Raw genomic sequence first — 22,744 nt, forward strand, 5'->3', positions numbered from 1 at the left:
TCCCAGTTGTCTGAGAATATCACTTATATATAAAAAATATCACTTTTATTATAATAATTTTATGGCAGAAAAGAGGATTTGTAAGATTTCCAGTGTCTTTTGCATGATGGTTGAGATGAATGAGATTTGGGTATCTGTATTCTCTAGGCACCTCTAAAGATCTCAGCCCAAGTTTCTGAAAGCAGTGCTTGGAAAGCCTTTCGGTATATGAGCATGTAACCTAGTAAGTATTGAGGACTGATTATTTTTGCAGAGCACACACAGTGGGGCATTTGCTGATAAGGTGTGGAATAAAGTGCCAGCACCTTAGCATGATTCAGTTCCTAGTGTGGAGGTCAAGTAAGGCAGCCTGAGTAATCAGAAATCAGTGCTGGCTAAGCAGAACAGCTGTTCTCTTTTCAGAGGGCAGGGAAAATTGCCAAAACCTCACATGCATTCACCCTCCACTGAGGCTTAGTTTGAGGGCTAAGTTGCCAGTTCATTAGGGGAGCTGCAGTACTTGGACTCTGGAGGGATGTTGCAATTGGATTGTGCGTGCTCATCTTGAATTTCAAGTAAAGACAGTGAGAGGTAGTTAGCTGTGTTAGTCGGAGATCAGGCAGAAGGCAGGGTAGAGTTGTACCTTATAGACTAATGAATGAGAGTAAAAGCAATACCATGCAGAGCAGGAGATCTCGTGACATTTTGTAGTGCACCGGTAACTGTAGCATTTAGCTACTCCTGCTCAAACAGCAGGATTTTTTAAAATATAACTTTTTTTCCTGTTTTCTGCAGAATATTTTATAAATGACCTTGGGTGCTTCAGTCTAAACTCCACAGCAGGATCTCAGCTCAGCTGGAGGTCAGGCTGCATAAGCCCCAAGTAATTTTGGTTGTGACTGAATGAGGAAATCCCTTTCTTTCTGTGTAGTGTCCTTGATGACGGATGCTCGTTGGGTCTGAGTGGTGCTACCTTGCTCTCACTGGAATCAGTGTGTGTTTTCCCATTGGCTTCGATGGGTGTGGGACCAGCTGGTAGCCACTTGTCTGGAGTTCAGAGACAGCATGTTCGCAGTGAATCAGTCTTCTCCAGCTAGGCGCTGCCTTGTTGGAACAGCCAGAATCTGGCTCAAATGGAAAATTTTGGAAGCGTTTGTCAATTGATACTTGGGGGGGAGATGAAATTCAGCAAATTATTCCTTGCTTGTTATTTGCTCAGCTCTACTATTTGAATGTTTATGTAGATGCACCAAGCATAGATGTAAAACAGCACAATCAGAGATACAAAAATGATCTTTTTATTACTCTGCTCTAGTGTGGAATGGGGACTCAACTCGAATAATGCAAGAAGCAAAATAGAGCTGTAGCTTTGGCCAAGTGAAGCTGAAAAACCCATGCGACTTATTTATTTTTCCCAGATTCTGCAAACTATGTGAAATAAAGTAAGTGCACTGTGTGATTTAGCAATGCATACATACAGTAGATCTAAAATGAGCAGGGAAATAAATAAAAATATTATTTACATTTCAAGTACAAAATCTCGCAGTTGAATTCAGGATGAAGAAGTCAGTTTTGTCCTTTAGTTGTCATCAACTACTGTCCATGTACTTGGGCTGGCAAAGTCTTTAGCACGCCAGGCAATATTTTATGCACAATATTTAACCTCGGGATTTTTTCCCCTTTATTCTAAAGTGTGAAGCTGTTTCATATCAGACAGAAGGATTTTATGGTGGTTGCATTTAGTAAAGGATGTTAAGTCTCTAATGCTCCTGGCCTCAAATGTTTTTTTGCTTCATACCTTTCCTTCGGGGCACACTGTAGAAATCAGATGTTTATGTACCTTTATTATGTCTTGAGAAATTCAGTAAGGCTGCCTAGCTTCTTTAGAGCTTATATGTTTATATGAGCGTATTTGCAGGTAGGTAATATCTTTAGACTATATTGTATCAGGTTATTTATTGATGGTTTGGTATGTTTCTAATGTGCAGGTGAATACTGAGCTCTTGTTGAACTTCCACTTAGGCTAATTCCTCTCCCTGTGTCCCAACCAGTGCGGCTCCCTCATTGCCTTCTGAGACTCGCTCGGTCTCTTTGGAAACCTCGTGGGGACCGCTGGGCCGAATTCCTCAGAGACTGGAATAAGTTTTGCTGTGGAGCATTTCTTTCTGCGCAGTTGAAAGTTAATGCTATGCCTATGTTGCTCTTCATCACTCTAGAAGAACCATCAGATGTGCCATCAAAACATCTTCCCAGAGCTATTTCCTTGGCTATCCTAGGGTCCTGGTCTGTCACTGTGTAGATCCCATAATTATGGCCGAGAGGGTCAAGAGGAGCCACCATGGTGTACTCGCTTGAGTCGTTATTCACAGCCATGGGAAGATGATTGACTAGGTACTCGTGGAGCATGCTGTTGACACTTTCTCTGTAACAGTTGCCTTGGGGACTGATTCGTACAAGCGTGCGGTCCACACGGTCTTGGTCGTAGAGCATGCCGCTGCACTTAAATTCCAGGCAGGCCGTTGAAAGGTTGGGCTGGTCTACATCACGAATGCTGCGTACGTCTCTGATGCCATAGAGCTGGCCAACCGTGTGCGGGTGCGTGCCGCCCATGTTGCGAGATCTGATGTTCACTTCCTGGGGGCCGTTTATTTTTACTTTGATGTAACAGGCCCTGAATTCTGTGGGTTTAGGCCACCACGCTAGGTAGTCTTCGGTCCAACTCATAGGGTCATCTTCATTGAAGGGAACTGTGTTGTAGTCATATTCGCCTCCTTCAACTCTGTAAAATCTGAAGTGGGCTGCGCTATATGGAGCTTCCTCACATTCCCTTAGGTTTGCGTAGGCATAAATGGGGCCATTGCTCTCATCTGCAGTGTTTGGTTGCGGTTTGGCCATGCTGATCCTGAAGGCTGTTTTCTTAACATTAGCATCCTCATGGTCAGTCCTCTGGTAGTTCAGCTTATTGAGATATGGCTGTGGGACGCCAATGGCATTTGGATTGAGTTTGGGGGAAGAGGGCACAGCTTCAAGTTCTTCTCCCCCGAGGTTTGCCAAGATGTAAGCTGAGTAGGCATCTGGGTTTTGATCGTCACAGAAAGCTGGTAGGCAAGCCCCATTGGGACCAGTGATCACACTGTCAAAACGACCCCAGGTTCTTGGGTTGGATGCAAAACCTGCCTGTGGCTCCATGTTGATCACTGATACCACAACCCCCTCAATCTGTTCACTTGGCAGAAACCTTTCACTTCTATAGGCTCGTACTTTGACGTAGCACCTCCGGCTCTCTGGCACATCTAAGTTGAAAAGCCGCCTCTCTTTGATTTCCATATTCCCAACCAAAAATGTTCTTTCCTCCCGTTTGCGACGCCTGCTTTTTTCAAGTCTGAAGTCCCCTTCTTCCTCCCATAATCCCGTCTCTGGGTTCAGTGACCACAGTTTCATCTTCTTTAGGTGCCCTGGCATCTTGACTTGAGCGGCATCAAGGTGGACCTTTACTTTGCCCGCATTAAGAGACTCCGTGCCTCTTTCATCAGTGAAGTCCACTGAGAACATGCCGTACGTGCGCAGCGGGAACATGTCACCTTCCTCATTTATATAGTTCAGGTCGCTTTGTGTTGCGCTGGCGGTGGAGATATTTCTTGGGTCAAGGAACGTCACGCTGGCCTTGACTTTGCCCCTGTAGAGTTCTCCATTCTGCCTGTAAAATGTGTTGGGAGGAATTTCTAGTTCAGCTATCGGATCATCTCCGACCATGTCCCCCAAGGGGATCGTGTTGGTTGCAGCGGACTCTAGAGTAACGGGGGCTTTCTTTCTGAGCAACTTGATCTCATGGAAAACAGCTCCTCCCTTTTCTTTGAATGGCAGAACCTTTGTTGTATTCACAAATTTTTGGAGGCGGTCAACAAAGGTGAGCACCAGTCTCTCGGTGTCTGCTGAGATGTGGATGGAGAAGGTTCCCTTGTAGCCGGTCATGCTGAGTCTGGTGTTCCCCATGTATATGTGGCCAAATCTCATTGGCTCACCATTATCTGCAGCTACGGCTCTTCCCCGAACAGTCACCTTGGTTTCGGTGCATTTTCTGCAGTCGCACTCCATGGCGACTTTAGTAGGAAGTGTATAGCCACTGCACAAAATCTCCCGCATTTCCATTTTAGAGACCCCGCAGCAGTAAGCAACGCTGTCTCTGCATCGGAGTCCTTTCTCTAACTTCCCGGCACACGTCTTTGCTGGACATTTACCAACATCATAGTAGAAAGAGTTTGTCGCATTTTGAAAGCAGTCGTGTGGGAGTCGAATGAGGTAGCTGTGGGGTCTGGGATTGCAGGCCGCTTCATGTTTCGCTGTTAAAACAGATTTTGTTAATGAGTGCAGAGCGGCTTCATTGCTGTGCTCTGTGAATGCCTCAGGGTTTGATAAATGTTGTATCAATAGAAATACATTTTTAAAGTCAGAAAAAAGGCAAACAAACCCACCAAACAAATTACTTGTAAGCTTCTGTTTAGCTAAATGCCTCTAACTCTGGTTTAGCTAATCTCATACTTAAACCACATGATTTAGATCAGGCCTCCACTGCAGAAATGGATACTTCCATCCATTGAAATCAAATACATTCCTTGCTTGGCTGTGTTGCTGAGCAGAGATGGACTTTAGCACTTAGGCATGCGCTTAACGTGTTCTTGCCTGTGTCCCAATATTTAAAAGTACTGATCTACTGTAGTGTTATGTCAACAAGTGAACAGAGCAATTGCTTTGTATCGGTGTTTAAATTAGGGTTGGTGGTGACCTAACAAAGTTTTAGTTTTTCCTGAAAAACCCCAACTTTTATAGTGAATTTTCCTTGCATTAATATGCTACTATTGGAATAGTATGCCCTATGAATAGTATTTCTGCAACATTTGTTCAAAATTGCTGCAAATTTTTTACATGCCAGCAGCTCCTGAGCTGCTTAATCCATTTCTTACTTATTACAGAAACTTTTCTTACCTATTACAGAAAGTTTGGCGGGTTGGGATTTCACAGCTCCTGCGTCATTGCTAGCTTTGCAGAAATACTCTCCTGCCTGGTTTGCCTTCACGTTCTTTAACACCAGCTTATTATCATATTTATACACAGAGGAATCCAGCAAAGTCCCATTGTGATACCTTTAAGAAACAAATCATAAAAATCCAGCAAATTAATAAAACAAAGGAAAGCTGTGCTTGCTGTTGGTGACACTCCTGCCTTTACCCCATGCTTGCAGCGTGACCTTGGAAGAGCCACCAAACCTCTCTTTCTCAGTTTCTCCACTTGCAATATGGCACTAATATTAGGACCTCCTGGGCTCTTTGCAAACTTGTAACTTCCTGATGCACTTTGAAACCCCAAGATGAAAGGTACCGAAGTAGAACAAAGTACTGGGTTTATCCAGATAATGTTACTGCTATTCAAATCTGGCACTGAGGGATGCATTGGCAACTAGCTAGGAACCTGTATGATATGCTAGTTATTTGCATACTTCTAAAATAAGCATTCACATTGCAGCTCTAACATCTGCCTGCGTCTGTGTTGTCATTGATGGATGACTTGGTAAATGAGGTAAAAATCTAGCAGATGCTACAGTGGGAATTTAACTGGGATCTATCTTCTGGGTCTGCCTTTAATTTCTTACCAGATATATTGATCAGGCGAAGGATTCCCAACAGCGTCACAGCAGAGTGCCACACTTTGCCCAACTCTTCTTGCTTTGTCCACCGGATTCTTTACAAGGTATGGTTTGCCTGCGGGAGACAAGGAAATCCATTCTTCTTTACAATTTCTTAATCGTGTTTATACCTGCTGAATACTCGCAACAAATGGATCCCAGCAGTAAACTTTATCACCGGGGCCATTTGCTAGACCAAAGGAAGGATTTTCAGGCATTCAGCCTTTGTTGTTCATTACCTGCTCGTTTCAGGTGCACGTTGATTGTTGAGAGTCTCTTGGAGCTTTTGGGCACGGTGATAGTAGCAGTTGCGTATTTGGCCTGTTTTATTTTAAGAATGTTTTTGCCATCCGGGCACACTCCAGGAATCCAGAACTTCCCTTTTCTGTCCGACCTGGTTAAGAGTTTCATCTCCTTGGACTGCAGGTAGATCGCGGCGTCAGTGGCCGGCGCACCATCCGGTAGGGAGACCATCCCGTGTAGCACGTGGTCCTCACACATGCAGGCATCGCAGTCAGCATTCACATGGCCCATGGTGCAAGTGATGTTGCAGGCTGGAAAAGAGGCATTCCAGGTTAAACTGCAGCACCGAGGCTCGGCCTGGCAGTCCTTACATTATAGTTCCCAGGCCTGTTTGTCATTTAGATTTAATGAGGCAGGTACTGCATGCAAAATAAATTTGATCCAAAACACACATTTACTGATGGTCAACTTCTGTGTCCTAGAAGCAGATGGGCTGGAGAGCTTTTAAATGTATTATTATTGTCAATGGAAACCACAGCTAACTGCCTCGAAATAAGGGAAATTTCCTCTCCAACCCTTTTACCATTAAACTTCAGAGAAACTGGAGTCCAGAACAGGCTGCTCACTTTGTACCCGGGCCCTAGCAGTACAGCGGGAGAAGTTGAAGTTACAAACCCAAATGCCTTAATTTTTGTGGAGGGTTGGCTACAGATCCAAGTGCGAAAGTCACAGTCCAGGCCAGCCCGTAAGATGTTCTGCACCTACGAACTCCCTAACCTCAATTCTGTCCTTGTTGGAGTAGTAGGAGATGCCGCTGTCAGGGGATACCAATGCATAATGAAAGATCTAAGCGATCTCCAAAATTGTGATACTCGATCCTCTTTAATATGGGCCATGATTCAGTTAGAGAAAGTGCGAGTGTTTTGTGGGACTACCCGCTATCCATTCACAGTCACTCGAGCCATGTCCTTGCCCCATTCAGGGTAGCACAACATCTCTGTGGCAACTTTTGTAATATGAGGAGACTAATTAGGAGACTACCGGAAATGTCAGCTGGAAAACAGAACATGGTCTCCAACCATGAGAAGAGTAAAGAGTACGACTCTGATAAGGGTAGGGAAGTAGTAGTTTTAAGAGAGAGCTTCATAGGTTTAGGAATGAGTTATCTGATGAGGTTGCCTACAGTAGCCGATGATTCGATCTGATGACCCAGGGGTCCTGTCCTGTCCTACCGAACAGCCACAAACGAGCAAAGGAGAGGGCTAGCACCATGCAACTGGCCAGCAGATCACCAGCAAACGCTGCTAGTATTGATTCCCCATCCAGCCCCATCACCGTGCTTCAAACCTGACCCGCCAGGACTACCATGAGGTGACTGTCATGCAGGCGCGGTGGCTGCTTGCTTATGGGCAGGGGGGTTGAGGGAGGTTCCTGGCCGGTCGGGGCTGAAACAAGACCATGACATCATTTCCTATAGGTCAGGGACACCATAATCGAGTTTATGCGAGCACCTGAGCAAGCATGTCCAGTGCAGAGCCGCCCTTCCTCAGTCGCGTCATTACAGTGCAGACCCCAGAGGCGTTCAGCGAGGCAGGTCCTGGCGCGCTTCTGAACACCGGCGTGGCCACACTTTGCTGAGCACTCACTCCATTTCGACCATGGAGACCAATACTTTTTTGAATCTTGCAGCAAAGTACCTTGAATAACATCATTGCCGGGTTACTAAGACACACATGACATATACGGCATGTTCCTTCATGCACTTGAATTTAGATCTTTTAATCTCTTTAGATTTTAAAACCCCCCAAAAGCTGTTAAAGGATCTGAGACAAACCACGTGAAGAGTTGTCATTGAATGATTCTGCCTGAAGCCTGTGTACGCTAATGAATTAAAAACCATTAAAGTAAAATTCAAGGCAGCATACTGTGTTTTTATCTCATGACTTTGTTCCCTATTAAATCATACCTTGTCATTTAAATGCGGGCCGATGTATCATACTTGCCTTTGTTTTTTAAAAGATTTACATTTAAATCAATTAGGAAGGACAAAAGGTAGTTGGCACAACCTGGTCTAATCATTCTGATCATAATTAAATGAGTATTGTTCCTTGTAACAGGTACATCCCTCATTGTGAGAATTATTCCTGTTTTACTGCGAGCAGAACAGAACAATACTACTTTGTATATTTATAAAGCTTTTCTTGGGCCAACTTGTTTGCAGTAATGGTTTCATGTGTCATTAGGCACTTAAGACTTCCTCTGAAAACTTATTAGAAGGAATTGGCTGGAACTCCTGTCTGGCAAAATGACAAAGCATGGGTCAACGCTGAGCACTTTAAAAAGGTACTATACGATATGTATTAACAATTCTTTTAACTTAAATATGGACAAATCCGTTGTTTCGTAAATGCAGTCATCCATCTGAGTTGTTATAAACCAGCTAGGCAGTCAGACTATTGGCTAGCAAGGCAGACAGATGCCTAGCTAACTTTGAATAGCCGTGCTGGAAAATGAAATTCTTATAAAGACAGATGCTTTTAAATGGGCTCTTATGGTTGGGGACTACAAACTACATTATAGCAGTCCCAGAACCATAATGGCTGTTTTGAAAGGTAGCGTCTCCACTTAAATGGACAGTTTAAAACTGCTGGCAAGCTGGCATCTCAGGTCCTGTTTTCTGATGGCCTGATCAGGGGCTCTTGTGCGACATGCAGTGGTCCTACAGGATACTGTACAAGGTACAGCCCTTCCTGCGGGCTGTGATGGATGCTGCTTTATGGCTGGGGCAGGGCAGAGCTCCATCACTAGGGAGCCCCGGGTGATGCATCTCCCAAGGAGGTGCCCTCACAACAGCCCAGCTGCCTCTGACCTCAGATGCACAGTTAATGTATGGCCAGTTTTACTCATGTCCTGCAGACCTGTGCTTTTTCATTTGGACTAGGGCTAGAAGAATGGGAACGCCTTCAGGCACTTGCCTGTTATTTCATGTCTGTAGTACCTATCGGAAACCCTTCAGGACAGACTGCCAGTCACTATATGTTCATACAGTGGCTAACACAATGGGGCCCAGATCTCCTGTGGAAGTCAGCAAGCGTTATTCATATAATACGTGATCTGTATACAACCAGCTAGAGAAGTATCATCCAATTTTGTACTCTTGAAGCCAATGAGAGTTCCCCCATTGACTTCAATGAGAGAAGCTCTATGGATAAGGACATAAGGCAAGACCCAGAAAAATAGCATAACAGGGCCTCAGCCCTGCAGCACTCTGGTCCCAAAGCCAAAGAGATGCTTATGGGTGTACTTAATTGTAAATACACCTGTTGTCCCATTGAAATCATGGGCTCTGCTGGGTTGGGGCTAGAGGCATCAAAATGTTGTGGGTTCAAGCCTGAGTAGAGACAAGGAGGCTGTAATGATGGACTAGGAATACATGATAGCGGTAGTGATGAGGGTGATGATGAGAAAAAAGGAAAGTAGGCAGATCTTGTGGCAGATCTGAAGGTGGAGAGGGAGAGCCCATGGTTACAATGAAGAGGTTGAAGGTCCTGCCACGGAAAATGGAGAAAGCGTATGGTAGGTAGGGGTGAAAGCCTAAAAACTAAGAGCATGGACAATAGCAAAGATGTAGGCAGGGCGCCAGATTATGCAGTCTTGCAAGCAAGGCTGGTATCTGCATAGTCTTGTTGGATGGCAGGTTGGACTGTACCGCTCAAGACGTAACGCAGCAAACATCACTGCTCACCCCGGGGAGAGCCGCCACACTTACCTGTAGGGCAGAGGAAGCGTACAGCATAATTCAAGCAGGCTTTTCCTGCAGGCTGCTCCTTATTCAAACACCAGAATCCCTCCCGTGGGCTAGAGTGGACCACTTGGCCCGTCTGCTCTGCAGGAACCCAGTCTGTGGTTTGCGCTTCAATTCGCGTGGGTCTCTGACACACCCTCTCCCTGAAGTAAAACCTGATGGCTTCTAAGCGCTCGTAATCCCCGGCGCCACCAGGATGATCAACATTGAACCACGCGGTCCACTCCCCATGATCTAGATAACAGAAAGGATGCTGCAGTACTGACGGCGGGGGGCAATGTCACTCCTGTCGCTTCCTACTTTCAGCCGGGAAAGCTTTTCTTTCTATCTCTTCCCAGGATGGAGCCTGAGCTAGTGGGCAGAGGAGGGGGCCGGGGAGCGAGTCCTGGATACCACCCGCAACTCCTCAGCGTTACTACGGGTAAGTCACGGGGTTTGTAACATGGGCATAATTCTACCTCCCTGAGTGGGGTATTCATGAGATGCTTAGTACTGGATGCTTGTACTGTGCTTTAGGATCCCTGGGTAAAAGAGATCATCCCTGTCTGGGATAACATTTAGAATCAAAATGTGTCGGTATCTGGGGCACTGTGTTTTTTCCTTCCCCTTGAAGCATAGGTCACCTCCGATGGCTGTGCTATCTCTGTCCTTAGTTTGTTAAAAAGGCTTAACTTAGCTGGGGGTGGGAAACAAGTTGCTACTGTCCTGACAGATGGAGGAGACCAGTGCCTTTATTTGAAATGCAGGCATTATGTCCCTGTTTCCTGGACTTTTAACTCACCACAGGCGAACAGCTCTTCCCCACCCTACAGCCAGGCATTGCTTCGTAGTTTCATAGTTGGACGGGTCAGAAGGGACCTGAGCAGATCATCGAGTCCGACCCCCTGCCATGGCAGGACTGAACGCTGGGGTGAAATGACCCTGGCTTGGTGATTATCCAGCCTCCTTCTGAAAACCCCCAAGGTAGGAGTGAGCACCACTTCCCTTGGAAGTTGGTTGCTAATAACTGGTAACGAAGTGCAGGGGGATGGGGAGGCCGGCGTACTGGCTGTGACAGTCTGGTAGTCCCTCTGCCATAGCAGCATGATTGTGCACCTCCTTCAGGGTCTGCTGGCATTGAAATCCTAGATGATGGTGGCCAGCGTTAAATATAACGCTTGAGGCATCAGGGAATTTCCTGAGGATTAATAAACAGCTGGGGAGAGCCGATGGGCAGTGTTGGCTCAAGGGGTTGTTAGCGTTGCGTGGGCATTCAGTCCCAAGAAATGCCCTGTGTCCTTGCTCTATATGCTGGAAATGCAGACGGATATGTTAGCGGAGAGGCTGTATCCAGGGCAATGCAGCATCAGCTAGTACTTGAGGGCCCTTTCTAGTGGGTTGGTGTTTGGCAGCCTAATCCGTTAAGTGCCTTGGCTCTTCTTCTAGCATTTTGAGAGGACCAGATGCACAACAGGGGCTGCACATGCATGCTTATTAGCATACCTGCTCGCAGCTAGGGAGAGCAAGAGTTGGAGTCTATCAGGCCTTATCCTTGCTCTGTGGCTTCAGAGGCTCATCTCGAGGCTGCGGGGGGCCAGGTCCCCAGCTGGTGTGAACTGGTGCAGTTCAACTCACCCCCAGGAATTGAAGATCTGACCTATACTCTACCTGGTTTTTGCACTTCACCTCCTCGCCCTCCAACCACCTCCCCACACAGACCTGAGTGTGGATTACATCAACTCCAGGCTCAAACCGACTTAATGGGGGGAATGGATGGGGGGATGCAGCTGGGCTACATTTCCCCTCCTGCAGCAGCCTGGATGTGCCCCCGTGTCAGGAGCATACGTAGGTTGATCCAGCTTTTGCAGTGACACGTTAGAAAATACAGCCCTGGGTGCTGAACACAGGGGTCGTCTTTCCATTGTGATGGCTATAGGGGCCAAGCTATAAAGGACCTCAATGACTGGGGGGGCTACTTGCTTTTCTGCCCAACCCAGCTTTACCAGGGCACCTTCCTTCTGCCTGCACGGTCTCCTTGCAGACTGCTGTTGAAGAGGTGGAGGAAGAAGGTAGGAGAGATCAATGTCCATCAAGCCCCGTTTTTTAAGGGCTGATCTCGGGTCATTTCACTGTGCAAGGAGTGGGTCTACTGCAGCTGCTCCCCAGTCGAGGCTCCCTTGTTCCTCCCTCCTCTCTGGGGAACCTTTCATGCCTACGTCGAGCCTGTGAGGCTCCATGCCAGCGAAACATATGGGCTGTGGTCCTATAGCCAACCTTTTACTATTCCAGGCGAGATGCCAGTCGTGTATTTAAATGATAGCCAAATCCTGCAGGAGGTGGCAATGATTAACACTTATTCCATTACCTAAGTGTCACAGCTAGTCCAACATGTTGGATCTGTTCACGAATGAAGGGGTAAAAAATAATATAAGGGTACAAAATGTCTTCTGTCCCCACGAGGCAAAGCTACCAGAGGTAGAAAAGGACTTACTCGTTGCATCGTGCCTTGCAAGTGCACTGAGGGGTCGCTGTCCCATCCGGATCCTGCTGGTGGATTGCTTCAGAGCCCTCTCACCTGGGGAAGAGGGTTACCAAATGAATAAAGACAGAAGAGAATAATGCTTTAGGGGGAGCGCTCTTCTTTTTAATCCGCTACCCTCCGTTAGCACTGCTGGCCCTGTCCAAAGGCTGGGTAACCTGACGTAGCGCAGCTAGAAATAACTATTTTTAAAGGTATCCTTCTAAAGCGGATGGAGCAGGGCTCAGCACAGCTCTTAGTTACTTAAGTGCATCCATCAATAACTTGGTAACTGATGGCAGAATTGGGCTCCCTACGTTTTCATTCAGCCGCTCTAGGATTTAGCGGCCTGTCGGGAGACTGATGTAGATCCAGTTTGACCCTGCCGAGATGCAAGGGTCTGCACCCCCCCCATAAAATTTAAACCTGTGGCTCTGGATACTTTTTGTTTCAAAATTGCTTGCAAAGATGGACGGACCTCGCAGCCGTCCCGGCCCCGCCACAAGCAGCAGGCCCAAGACTCTCTTTCACCGGCTTTCTGGCCTCTTTCTCAGCCAAACAACATCATTAGTGTCCTTTCCTCCCATCCCACCTACCTACACCCAGGTGACCGAGTTGCAAAAGCCTAAGATAGCTGGGCTCCGTCGGGAGCTGGAGGGTAGCAGGCTCTTCCCTAAGGAAGACCCAGGCTGCAGCGTGCTTTCCTGGATGACAGCCGGGCTCTGCATGTTGTTACCCCTGTAAGGGGGGAACACAGCCCTTGTCCTACAGATATCCCAGTGTGCTGTGCCTTATTACTCAACACATTTTTTTTTTTTTTGCTTCTGGTCTCTGTGTCCATCTCAGCTTTATGCATTTGACATGAGTAGGACATAAATTCTGCAGGCTGCAGCATCTCCAAAGGTCGGCTTTTCTGGGAGCCAGACGGCGCGCTTCTGTGCGAATGTGGGGCAGCCCAAAAACACAGCTTTATTCCAGAGCTGGTTTTGCTATTAGCATCAGGACCAGCTACTTAAAGCTGCACATTCACTATGTACAAGGGAAGAGGCTGGTAATGTTTAGTGACCGGATCAAATGGAGATGTGGAAGTTTTATGTAGGGACTACGCCTTTGCGACTGATTCAATGTCATATTGGGAGGTGGTGATATTGAACACTGAAGAAATGGCCGGGGGAATTGTACTTACAGTCTAGTATAGCACAATATGGCTGAAGTACTTAGGTAAATAGGCACCCACTGGTCACTGCCATTTGGATACAGGGGTACGTTACAGGTTCTCATAACTGCTGTGTTCCAGCTCAGAGATCGCTGCATCTTTGTGGGGATGGATCACATAAGATAAAGTCCCTTGGTGTCCTCAAGGACTATCTAAGTCATTGAAATGGACTGTATAACATCTACGTTATGAATAATGAAACCTGAAGCTTGCCCTGCGTGGTTGGAAGAGGGGGTGTCTTTGCGGGCTGTGCACTTGTTTTTCCATTTGCACAGACTGCCAGTGTAGTGGGGGTCGTTGGCAGCCCTCCTGCTCTGCACTCGCTTGGTGCTGGCCTGGACAATGGCTTTATGATCTGAGACCTGGCATGGGCATTGGCGATGAAACCTCTGCCCCTCCATGTTCTCTGCTTCCTTCCTGCCTGCAAAACAGCAGAAATTCGAAATGAAAAGCTACTGTGCAGCCCCATGGGGCCCAAACCTGTTCTCAGCAAAGCCAACAGCAAAAGTCCCATTCAACATGGCCAGAGGCTTAGCCCGATGCTCTTGTTCCAGCACACATGACTTGCTCAAAAGCCGCTCCAAAAATGACGTGTGCCTTTCAGTGCTCACGCCGCTGTTTTGTTACGTTAATGCCGTAGTTAAACCCCAGGGTGAAATCTTGGCTCCACTGAAGGCGAATGTCCTGGTCACTTCATTGGGGCCAGAACTGCACGCTGTGCCCTTAACCCAATGTTTTGGCCGATGCAGGTGATGAAGGGGCAAAAAGAACCTGCTCTCAAGGCTGCAGATTTCTCCCAGGCCCCGCGCCCTTTCCCTGCAGCTGGGGGCACCTGGCCATAGGCATCCCATTCTGAGCCCGCGTCCCTCGTGTCCCTCTCCACATCTGTCTGTGACCAGGGAGCTGTCTTGACATACAACTGTCTGGAGCTCCCTACACAGCTACAAGTGAAGAAGGTAGGAATAGCCACCTGCCTCTCCACCGGGGAGGGGAGGGCGAGCTGCCGGCAGGCGGAGCAGTCCCCTGGTGCTTCCCTCTGCGGCAGTGGTGGCCCCCCCAGGCAGCACCTGGCTTCAGGTGGTCCCCGGGGAACATGCGGAGGGAAGCACCGGGCCCCCACGCAGCTCAGGCAGGCAGGCAGGCTCCAGGGGGAAAAAAAGATCACTGCTTTTTTTTCCTGGGCAGAGCGTGCCTTCCCGGGCTGCTGCCAGGCTGCCCGCATGGGCTTCCTGCAGAGCCCCTGAGCTGCGCGGAGCCCAGAGCTTCGCCCTGCGGCTGTAGGGCAGCAAATTAAAACTCCTTGGAGGAGTTTTATTTTGCTGTGCCCCAAGTCATTTAAGACGCATTATGCCGCCGAATTTGCAACAGCAGCTGGAATTAATGTACAGTACACCACTGCTACATGCAAACACTGACACCATTAAAGCGGTTCAAAAGCATTTAACCCGCTTTAAAGGGTCGTGCACACGTGCCCCTCGTTTAATCTACACACGGCCCACCACTTCAATTTAAGGCAAAGTAAACCCCCATTTTACACACCCATAAACACTGGTTCTCTATCAGCCTTACCCAAAGCCCACTGAAGAGAGTGGGAAGACTCCTTGTTAGCAACCCTGATTTGAGCCTGTTTGAGATTTCAGTCATGAAGGGATATGCTTGGTCCTGTGCTGCTGTAGGGAGCAACAAGGTCATTCCTCTTCTGGATGGATGAACTAGGAGTTTCAAGGCTGAGCGGTTTATCCTGAGTACAGGTGATTGATAACTGCTGACAAAACCAGCAAGTGAGCAGCTACCTGGTTGTACTACAGGGGATCAGCTATGCTTGGAATGAAATTCAGGACTCTTGGTTAATGTGTGGCAAGAAGGAGGCGGAGGAATGGCAGGCAGCAATGGCTTGCAATATAACATGTGCCAGGCCAGGTGAACGGGAACATGCACTTCATGGCACCTCAGAGGATTTTGAGGCACCTCGAAACACATGCAGCACACAGGAAAAGGTTATCCACACTACGTATTTGCAGTGCAGGGCCAAAATTAGATACCAGGAAATCCCAGCATCTAAAAAACTGCTTAAATAAAAAACCAGGGTGGCACATGTGTCTACAGCATGCGGCACCTGAAATGGGAGCCTGGCTGGCCAGAGCCACACTCTGGCTGCTGGCCAAGCTCTGCACACCCAAATTGCTGCTGCTGCAGCCCCAGGAGGCCCCCAGGGCCCTAGGTAAGGCCCAGCTGCTGGTTCCAGCCTCTCCTACCCCACCCCGAGGCAGCTTCCTGCAGGGGCCTTCCCCAGGGACAAATAGCAGCGGCACAACTATGTGCCTCTGCTATATGTCCCCAGGGAAATGCACGTGCATGCTTTTAAGATTTTGGCCATAACAAAAACCAAAATCTGGGCATTTTCACAAAAATCTCATTTCTGTCTCTCTGCAAAGTGTCACATTTGCATTCGTTTTCCGCCTCTCTCCACTGACAGGTCTGGAAAGTGCTATCTTCATTGTATTGAAAGAAAGGGGCAACCTGCTGTGCTTTACTGCACAAGAAGTAACCCTTCCCCAGGTTGTCCCATGCACCTGTTGACCCAGCTCTGAGGACACCATCTCTAAGGCAGTCTGCTTCTTCCACCGGGTGCTGACCGGCCACTCATGTGTAACTGCATTGTTGCTAATCCCTATTGCAGACTGTATAAGCCAGTGTTTGCTCCAGTGCTGCTTCTGGCTGCTTGAACCCTGAGTAACCTGCATCAGTGCATATCAAAGCCTTGCTGGTCCACACTAGGGACCAGGCTTCAGGCTTGGCCTGACATGATGTCTCATATGGGGGCAGATCCCCAGAACAGATGAGGCTTGTGGGGCGATAGGGTAATTGGGTACTTGCAACAAAGTGCTCCTTGGCCTTTCTGCTGAGAGATGGCCAGGTGGCAAAGAGCTGTGCCCATTGCTCACAATGCCAGTGGGCCTGGCCCTAAAGCTGAGTGGAGTGGATGCAATGGGTGTAACAATTGTGGGACCCTTATCAAGGGATGGAGGAGGCTCAGTGGGATGTTGGCTAAGGTATGTTGGAGACCTGGGGTCAGTTCCATGTTTTGATATACTGATCCTATGTAGTGGAGGCTCTGGACCATTGTCCCTTTGTGTTTCTATCTGTGAAATGGGGAAAGTGGCTCTTCCCCATCTTACTGAAGCATCATGAAGATAAATACAGTAGAATTCTGGTTTTTCCTTGTGGTGATGATTCACAGCTGGCTTCATTCGCAGATAAGTGAAGGATGAGCTGCTCCATTGTTTGCTGCAGCCTTAACTTCAAAGGGCACCCCCTCTCCAGTGCTCAGCTATGGTCCCAACAGCTGATCGGAGAAGTTGCACCCTTTGGGGGCACTGCCACAGTCCCGCGCTGAGAAAAGTGACCGAGTGAGGAATTCAGGTTCTGCTGAATACGAGAGACTGTAGTAAGGGGACTGCGGTAAAGGGAGCCCTGTAAGTACCTTGTATAAGGAGGGCTAGGTGGGCAGCCAGTGAGGTTTGCAGGAAGTGCCAATTACTGTTGTGAAGTGGGCACTTGTCTGCCGGAAACTGGCTTGAAGCCTGTGGCAGGAGGCCACCTCTGTTTCTCCCCAAAAACTCTGCTCTGTGACAATTTGGTTAGGATGGGCCCAACAGAAGAGACACATCTTACCCTGTCTCTTTAGGTAACCTGAGCTGGACACGTTCCTGAGGGAGGGGGAAACCTGCTCCCTCTGCCTACGTGACTGGCATCACCTGCCTGGGCGAGGGGCTTGGGCTCCCTGGAGAGCTAGGAACTGCCAGTCTGCCCAGCAACTACTGATGCATTTCAAATTGGTTGGCTGACAGCCAACAGATGCTGGCCTCCTTTGGACCAGGTAAATGAGGTCACAAGGGCTATATAAGTTAAGGACTGCCGAGAGGGAGGGGGCAGCAGCTGTGAGAAAGGCTCAGAGAAAGGAGAGCTGTACCATCTGAAACTTGCTTTCTCTCTCAAAACTCATGATCAGTGAACGGCCTGCCTCTGGATGATCCCTGAGATTTAATGAGGTATATAGCTTGCAGTAACTCAGATGCGTGATCAAAGGGTACCCAGCCAGACGAGTTTGTTGTATGGGATTTCTCTGATATTGCTCTACCCTGCACCCTATTCTAACCCTACCCCTTGCAACCAATGAAGTTCTCCTTTGTACCTAGTGTGGGAGACTTATTGGGAGTGGGTCTAGATTATGCCTTGGGGTCCCCTTGTTTTGGCTGACTAAGGGAGACCACTACTTGTGCTTCTGACCGAGGGAAGCATCCCAAGTTCTTGAAGTGAATCAAGTACCCTCGAGGGCTACTAGGCCTGTGTTTCCCAGGGTGCACAGAGCCAGAATCAAGCCCAGCCCTGGGTGGTGGCAGTGGAACCCCCAGGCTAGTGGGTGTGCTCCCGGAAGGGGGTTGGCCAGATGTAAGGCACCCCCAGGGAGGCACTCTGAGCCTGGAAGGTGGTTGGGCGCAGTGAGGTGGGTGGCTCGACTCAGGAGCGCCCCCTACTGGCCCGCCACAAAGCCAACAAGTCATGTCACGAAGAGCCATCAGAAGGCAACAGCTTTTAGTCCCTACCCCAACATAAGTAGAAAGGTTTCAACTTCACCTGAAACAGAGGTGGCTCCAAGGAGGAGAAGAGAAAAGATCCATCCTTCTGCTAGGATCATTGTTTGGTTCAGGAGCAGGTGCTGTCCTTCACTTGCAGAGCCCCCTGCCCTGCAATGGAGATAACTGTCTTCCCTGGAAGGGAGTCACCTGTGGAGAGAGTTTGTCATTATAGGCCTGGTTCAATGAGCATCGTTCAATGAGGCCTGGATGGAGATGGCTCTTTCGATGAAGCTGTGGAGGACAATTCATTGAGCACCAGTCTTGCTCATGTTGGGTGGCACATTACTCCAGGCAGAGGCAGGCTGCTTTCAGGCCCCAGCACACAGCTGCTTCCAGTAAAGCTGGCCCCAGAACAGGCTACCATTCAACATAATGCAAGGTGGTAGCCTCAGGCCCTAAATAGCTGATAAAGGCTTGTCTGCTAGAAATATGCATGATCGAGTTATGATGACTGTGTTCCAGGTGACTATATCCTCTTCCCATCTTCATGAAGCATAGCTTTAACAAGGGGGGCCAGAGGCAGCCCTGAGTAAATGGCTCTGCATATTATAGTCTCTGATAATGTTAAGACCTTCCCAGTACAATAGCTTGGTGTAAATATTGCTAAAGCAGAATATGCTGCCCTGCTATACCCACCTACTCCCACCTGGTTTTTGACCCGCTTAGACCTGATCTGTTGCTTTTATCACTGTTTACATCACTTCCTGACTCATAGCTTTCAGGACCAGTAAAGACCAGAATGATCCACTAGATACACAGCTCTCACCCTTTACTGGTTTACGGGCAACACTAGCAAGTAACATGTGGTTGGCAACGTCCGACTTCGCTCTCCCTGTCAACCTGGAGAAACCTGCATAGAGGGAAAGCAAAAAAGTGCCTGCAGGTGATGCCAGAGGGTCTTCTGCAAGGCACAGGTTGGAGACAACTGGTCTCAGCTGGCTTTCTATATAACAGAGGTCTGGGAACTTGCCCTGCTCTTGCTCTTCCTCTTATTGCAAACACTAGGGCTGATTTTCCTCCCATCCCAGTATGTTTCCATTCATCTCACCAGGCTCCTCCTGATTTGCGTCCAGCTGTGAGCAGTGTATCACACACTGTATCATATTTACATTCTCCTTGCAGTTTTCCACCTAGCCCAGTCAAGCCAGGCCCCTAAATCTATTCTGCAGACCATGCTGTTCTGAAAGACCTTTCAAATAGATTAAGTTTCTACACGGTGATGAAGTTTCAGGGCCGCTGCAACGGCGAAGCTCCACAGTGCCATGTTCCAGCTGAGACTTAAACCTTCCTCCAAGAGGGACAGAAGTGCCATAGGATTACTATGGAGAGCAGTTATCGCTGTAGTAAATATGGGTCAGAAAGAGAACGTAACTGCATCATGTATCCGGATAAGCTCCCAGAGCCATAGGCACTGGGTGGGTCACGGGCCTCTGGTATTGGCGTCATTCTTGTGCTTGCAAAGTGGAATAGCATAAGGTGTGATGTGATTTCCAGTCCCAATGCTGCCACAAGCGTGGCAGGGATAGTTTCATAGTTTTATAGGATCTTGCAAGGGCTGTTGTTTGCTCACTGGTTTGAAAATATAATGTCCTACTCCTTGGCCAAGTATTTATAACAGCACGAGTAGGTACAGCCCATGGATTGGGAATTCAGGCTCTTTGGGTTCTAATTGCAGCTCTGCTAATTAGTGGGTTGTTTCTGATCCCTTAGGCTGATGTTTCCAATCATCTAATTGATTTTGGTTATCCATCTGAGCATCACAGTTTCCTATTGGAATCACCTAGCAGTGTAGATGCCTCATCTTAGGTGCTCAGAATTAGTGGACGTACTTGAAAACGTCACCTTAACCACTCTTTGCCTAAATTTACCATGTACAGAATAAGAATAAGGTTTACCTGATGGGGGATGAGGAGGCCAACTCATAGTGACCATAACTTGCTGTTAGCAAGCAGTATTCATGAGGTCTCTGTGAGAGAGCAATATAGGGATAAGAAATATATTCATTATATATGTCCTATAGCATGGTTTAAGCAGTAGGGCAGGGATAACTATGGCTTTATAGCAAGGACATGAAAGTGTGGGTCTAGCAGCAGCTGAAAAATATCACTGCAAACTAAAAAGTCTATTCCCATTTGGAGGCTATTTTTGGAGCTGCGCTGTAGCTTGTTAAAAAAAGGGATTTCATGCAAATCCCAGGCAGTACAAATGAAGACATTTCCCGCTTTGGCATAAGGTGAACAAAGCCCAGAAACCAGTCTACTTTTTTGGAAGGGTGTTAAGAAGTGATCACTTTCAAGCTGAAGTTTCCACCAAACCAGAGAGGGTTAAGTGCTTTGTGCACAATACACGTCCCAACCCCCCTTTTTTGCTGGAAAGAGGATTCGGAGGCAGGAGCTATTCATGATATAGAAACATACTCCCCTTCCATTAGATCAAACAGCCCAATAGAAACAAAAAAGGCTTCCTGATTTGAAACCTACCCGACGTTGGGCTTTTCATCCACTTTTGAAATCTAGAGAAGAAAACCTGTGCTTTGAAGGATGTGAAGGGCTGTATAACATGAAAATCCACATGCAGAGAGGTCAGCAGACTTTTCTCCAAAGCACAGATTCAGGTAGACTATAAACGAGCAGCTCGTTTCTGCCTTGGCTAATGCTCTGCTCCGTGCTTGCATTAAACTACGTTGCGTTGCTTATATTCCCACTTCTGCAAGGTTCAGAGCCTTTGAGCAAATCAGTCACCCTGAAATATTTCCCTCTACATGCCATTAATGGATTTCCTCTTACAGTTAATAGCTCTTTCTGCCTTAATTAGTCAAATACAATTACTCAGTCTTTATCAGAAGTTAAAAGTTATATAGTACTTTTAGCATAGAGGGGATAAAACCCTAGAGAAGGGGGGGGGGAGTTGCACTACTTACATGAAATCCTCTAAAATGATTAAGGAAAATTCTGTTCCTGCGTGTTGTAAAGCTGTTAGCCAAGCCGTGGCACGAGAAGTGAAGCAAAAGTTCGTTTCTCTCTGAGCAGCCACAGATTAAGGAATTTACAGTGCGTTACTAAGGAGAAAGAGAGTTGCAGCTTACCAAAGTTTCCTGTACGCTGCTTCTGAGTTGGACCACAGTACTAGCGTTCCCAGCTGCTTGAAGCTGCTGGGGTCTCTTATATAGCGCAGCATGTAGCTTCAGAAGTGGCACCGAGCCACAGGACGCAGAGGCAAACAGATCTAAGAGCGAGGGAACCATAGTCGGAATAATCTCTCAGCAAGGTGAGGGCACACGCAAGCCTCCTCTGCAACGAGGCAAGCCAACAGCGGGCTGAACAGCTGCAGTGCCTGCCCAGAGGAGTAACCAGAGAGCGGAGGAGTTGAAGGAGGACATAGACGTTGCCCTGTAAAATACGGACGGCCCGGGACCTGAGTTCTTCATTGCTCGTGCCCTGTCCTAGGAGCCTTGTGGACCAGATCGGCTGACGGGGAGGGATACCAGTATTGCTGCTGCTGCCTGGAGATGTTCAGATGCTTTGTTTGTGGGGCTGAATCAGACACGGGCTGAATAGCTAGAAAAGGCCCCTGCCTTGTTGACTTACACGCTTGAACATTTCTGTGTGTTACCAAGGTGCTGGGATCGGGCAGGTTCACACTCAAAGCCGTTGGTGCTGACTTAAGCCCCATATAGGCAACCCCAGAGCCACCTCACCACTCATTGCTCTCAAGCTTTTCCCAGGGTGCAACCTTCTTTGGTTGTTAATGGGGGAAAATGGTTTCATTTTGCTCCTCTTTTTACTTCACCCCATTCTCTTCTTCTCTTCTCCTCTTTGACTTAGACTTTGGGTGCAGGAGGCAGCTGAGTGAGGTGAGGGGGCTGGAGTGCGGCATAGGCTTTGGGAGCGTGTTCATTTAGTGGCGTTCACAAGGGGATTGGACAAACTTGGAGCGAATGTCCATCGGTAGGTCTCGAGCCCCGCACATAGGGCTGCAGGCTCTGCATGCTGGGCGCTGCAGGGCAGGGGGTTGCATGTTCTGGACGTGGCCTGCTCACCCTCCCCATCAGCATCTACTCTCCCAGCAGTGAAACACCGTGCTGGAGGGCCTGACTCGGGAAATCCCTGTTCTCATGCTCTTATCAGGATCTAGCAAGGCAGTCGGTGCGGACACCTGTGAGATGAAGGGGGAGCTGAGGCTGGTGTCACTCTAAAGGGCTCACCAAATAACTGGGGGAAGCGGAGAGCTGTAGGACCACTGCAGCTTGGGGTGAGCTAGCGGAGAGTTTGGGGGAAGGCTCGCTAATGAGTCCAGACCTAAACAGAATGTTTTTTCCAACACAGCCATAAATACGGTTGTCCCTTGGCTAGTCCTTGCAAACTGAAGCCAGACTCGGCCTTCAGTGAAGGCCTTATTTAAAGCAGAGGCAAACTGGACCACTGGAACAAAGATGGACTTTGACATTCACTGTCCAGTGGTGTCCAAGACGGACTCGGTTTAAAGCCAGGCCAGCAAAGTGGTGCTTGCTCCCCTTCCACACCTGTGCCTGTCAGTTAGCTTCCTGGGGATCACTGCATACAGCATTGCCGTCGTAACCGCAGGCAGTGGGAGCTGGGGCACAGGCTAATTCTTTATGTTTTAATTTGAGTGTGAAGCAGAACACGCAATTTGGCAGGGGTCTTGCATTGACCGCTGCCCCTAC

At 48.1% G+C, this 22,744-nt stretch overlaps 1 protein-coding gene across 2 annotated transcripts; it reads right to left on the reverse strand.

Moving 5' to 3' along the window:
• Positions 1 to 1,261: 1,261 nt before the first annotated feature.
• CILP (cartilage intermediate layer protein) lies at positions 1,262 to 21,338 on the reverse strand. 2 transcript variants are annotated; one of them, XM_019533819.1, is made up of 8 exons: positions 21,146 to 21,338; positions 18,059 to 18,207; positions 12,178 to 12,261; positions 7,414 to 7,599; positions 5,899 to 6,213; positions 5,627 to 5,735; positions 4,963 to 5,120; positions 1,262 to 4,319 (listed from the first exon to the last, which is right to left on the reverse strand). In XM_019533819.1, the coding sequence occupies exons 2-8, from the start codon at positions 18,117 to 18,119 to the stop codon at positions 2,041 to 2,043; spliced, it is 3,192 nt and encodes a 1,063-aa protein (XP_019389364.1). In that variant the 5' UTR covers positions 18,120 to 18,207; positions 21,146 to 21,338; the 3' UTR covers positions 1,262 to 2,040. The 2 variants fall into 2 exon arrangements, with proteins under 2 accessions (XP_019389364.1, XP_019389365.1); XM_019533820.1 differs by lacking the exon at positions 21,146 to 21,338 and adding an exon at positions 20,981 to 21,128.
• Between the last annotated feature and the right edge of the window lie 1,406 nt (positions 21,339 to 22,744).

This window comes from Crocodylus porosus, unplaced genomic scaffold, assembly GCF_001723895.1.
Source record: "Crocodylus porosus isolate Cpor-Errol unplaced genomic scaffold, CroPor_comp1, whole genome shotgun sequence".
NCBI lineage: Eukaryota > Metazoa > Chordata > Crocodylia > Crocodylidae > Crocodylus > Crocodylus porosus.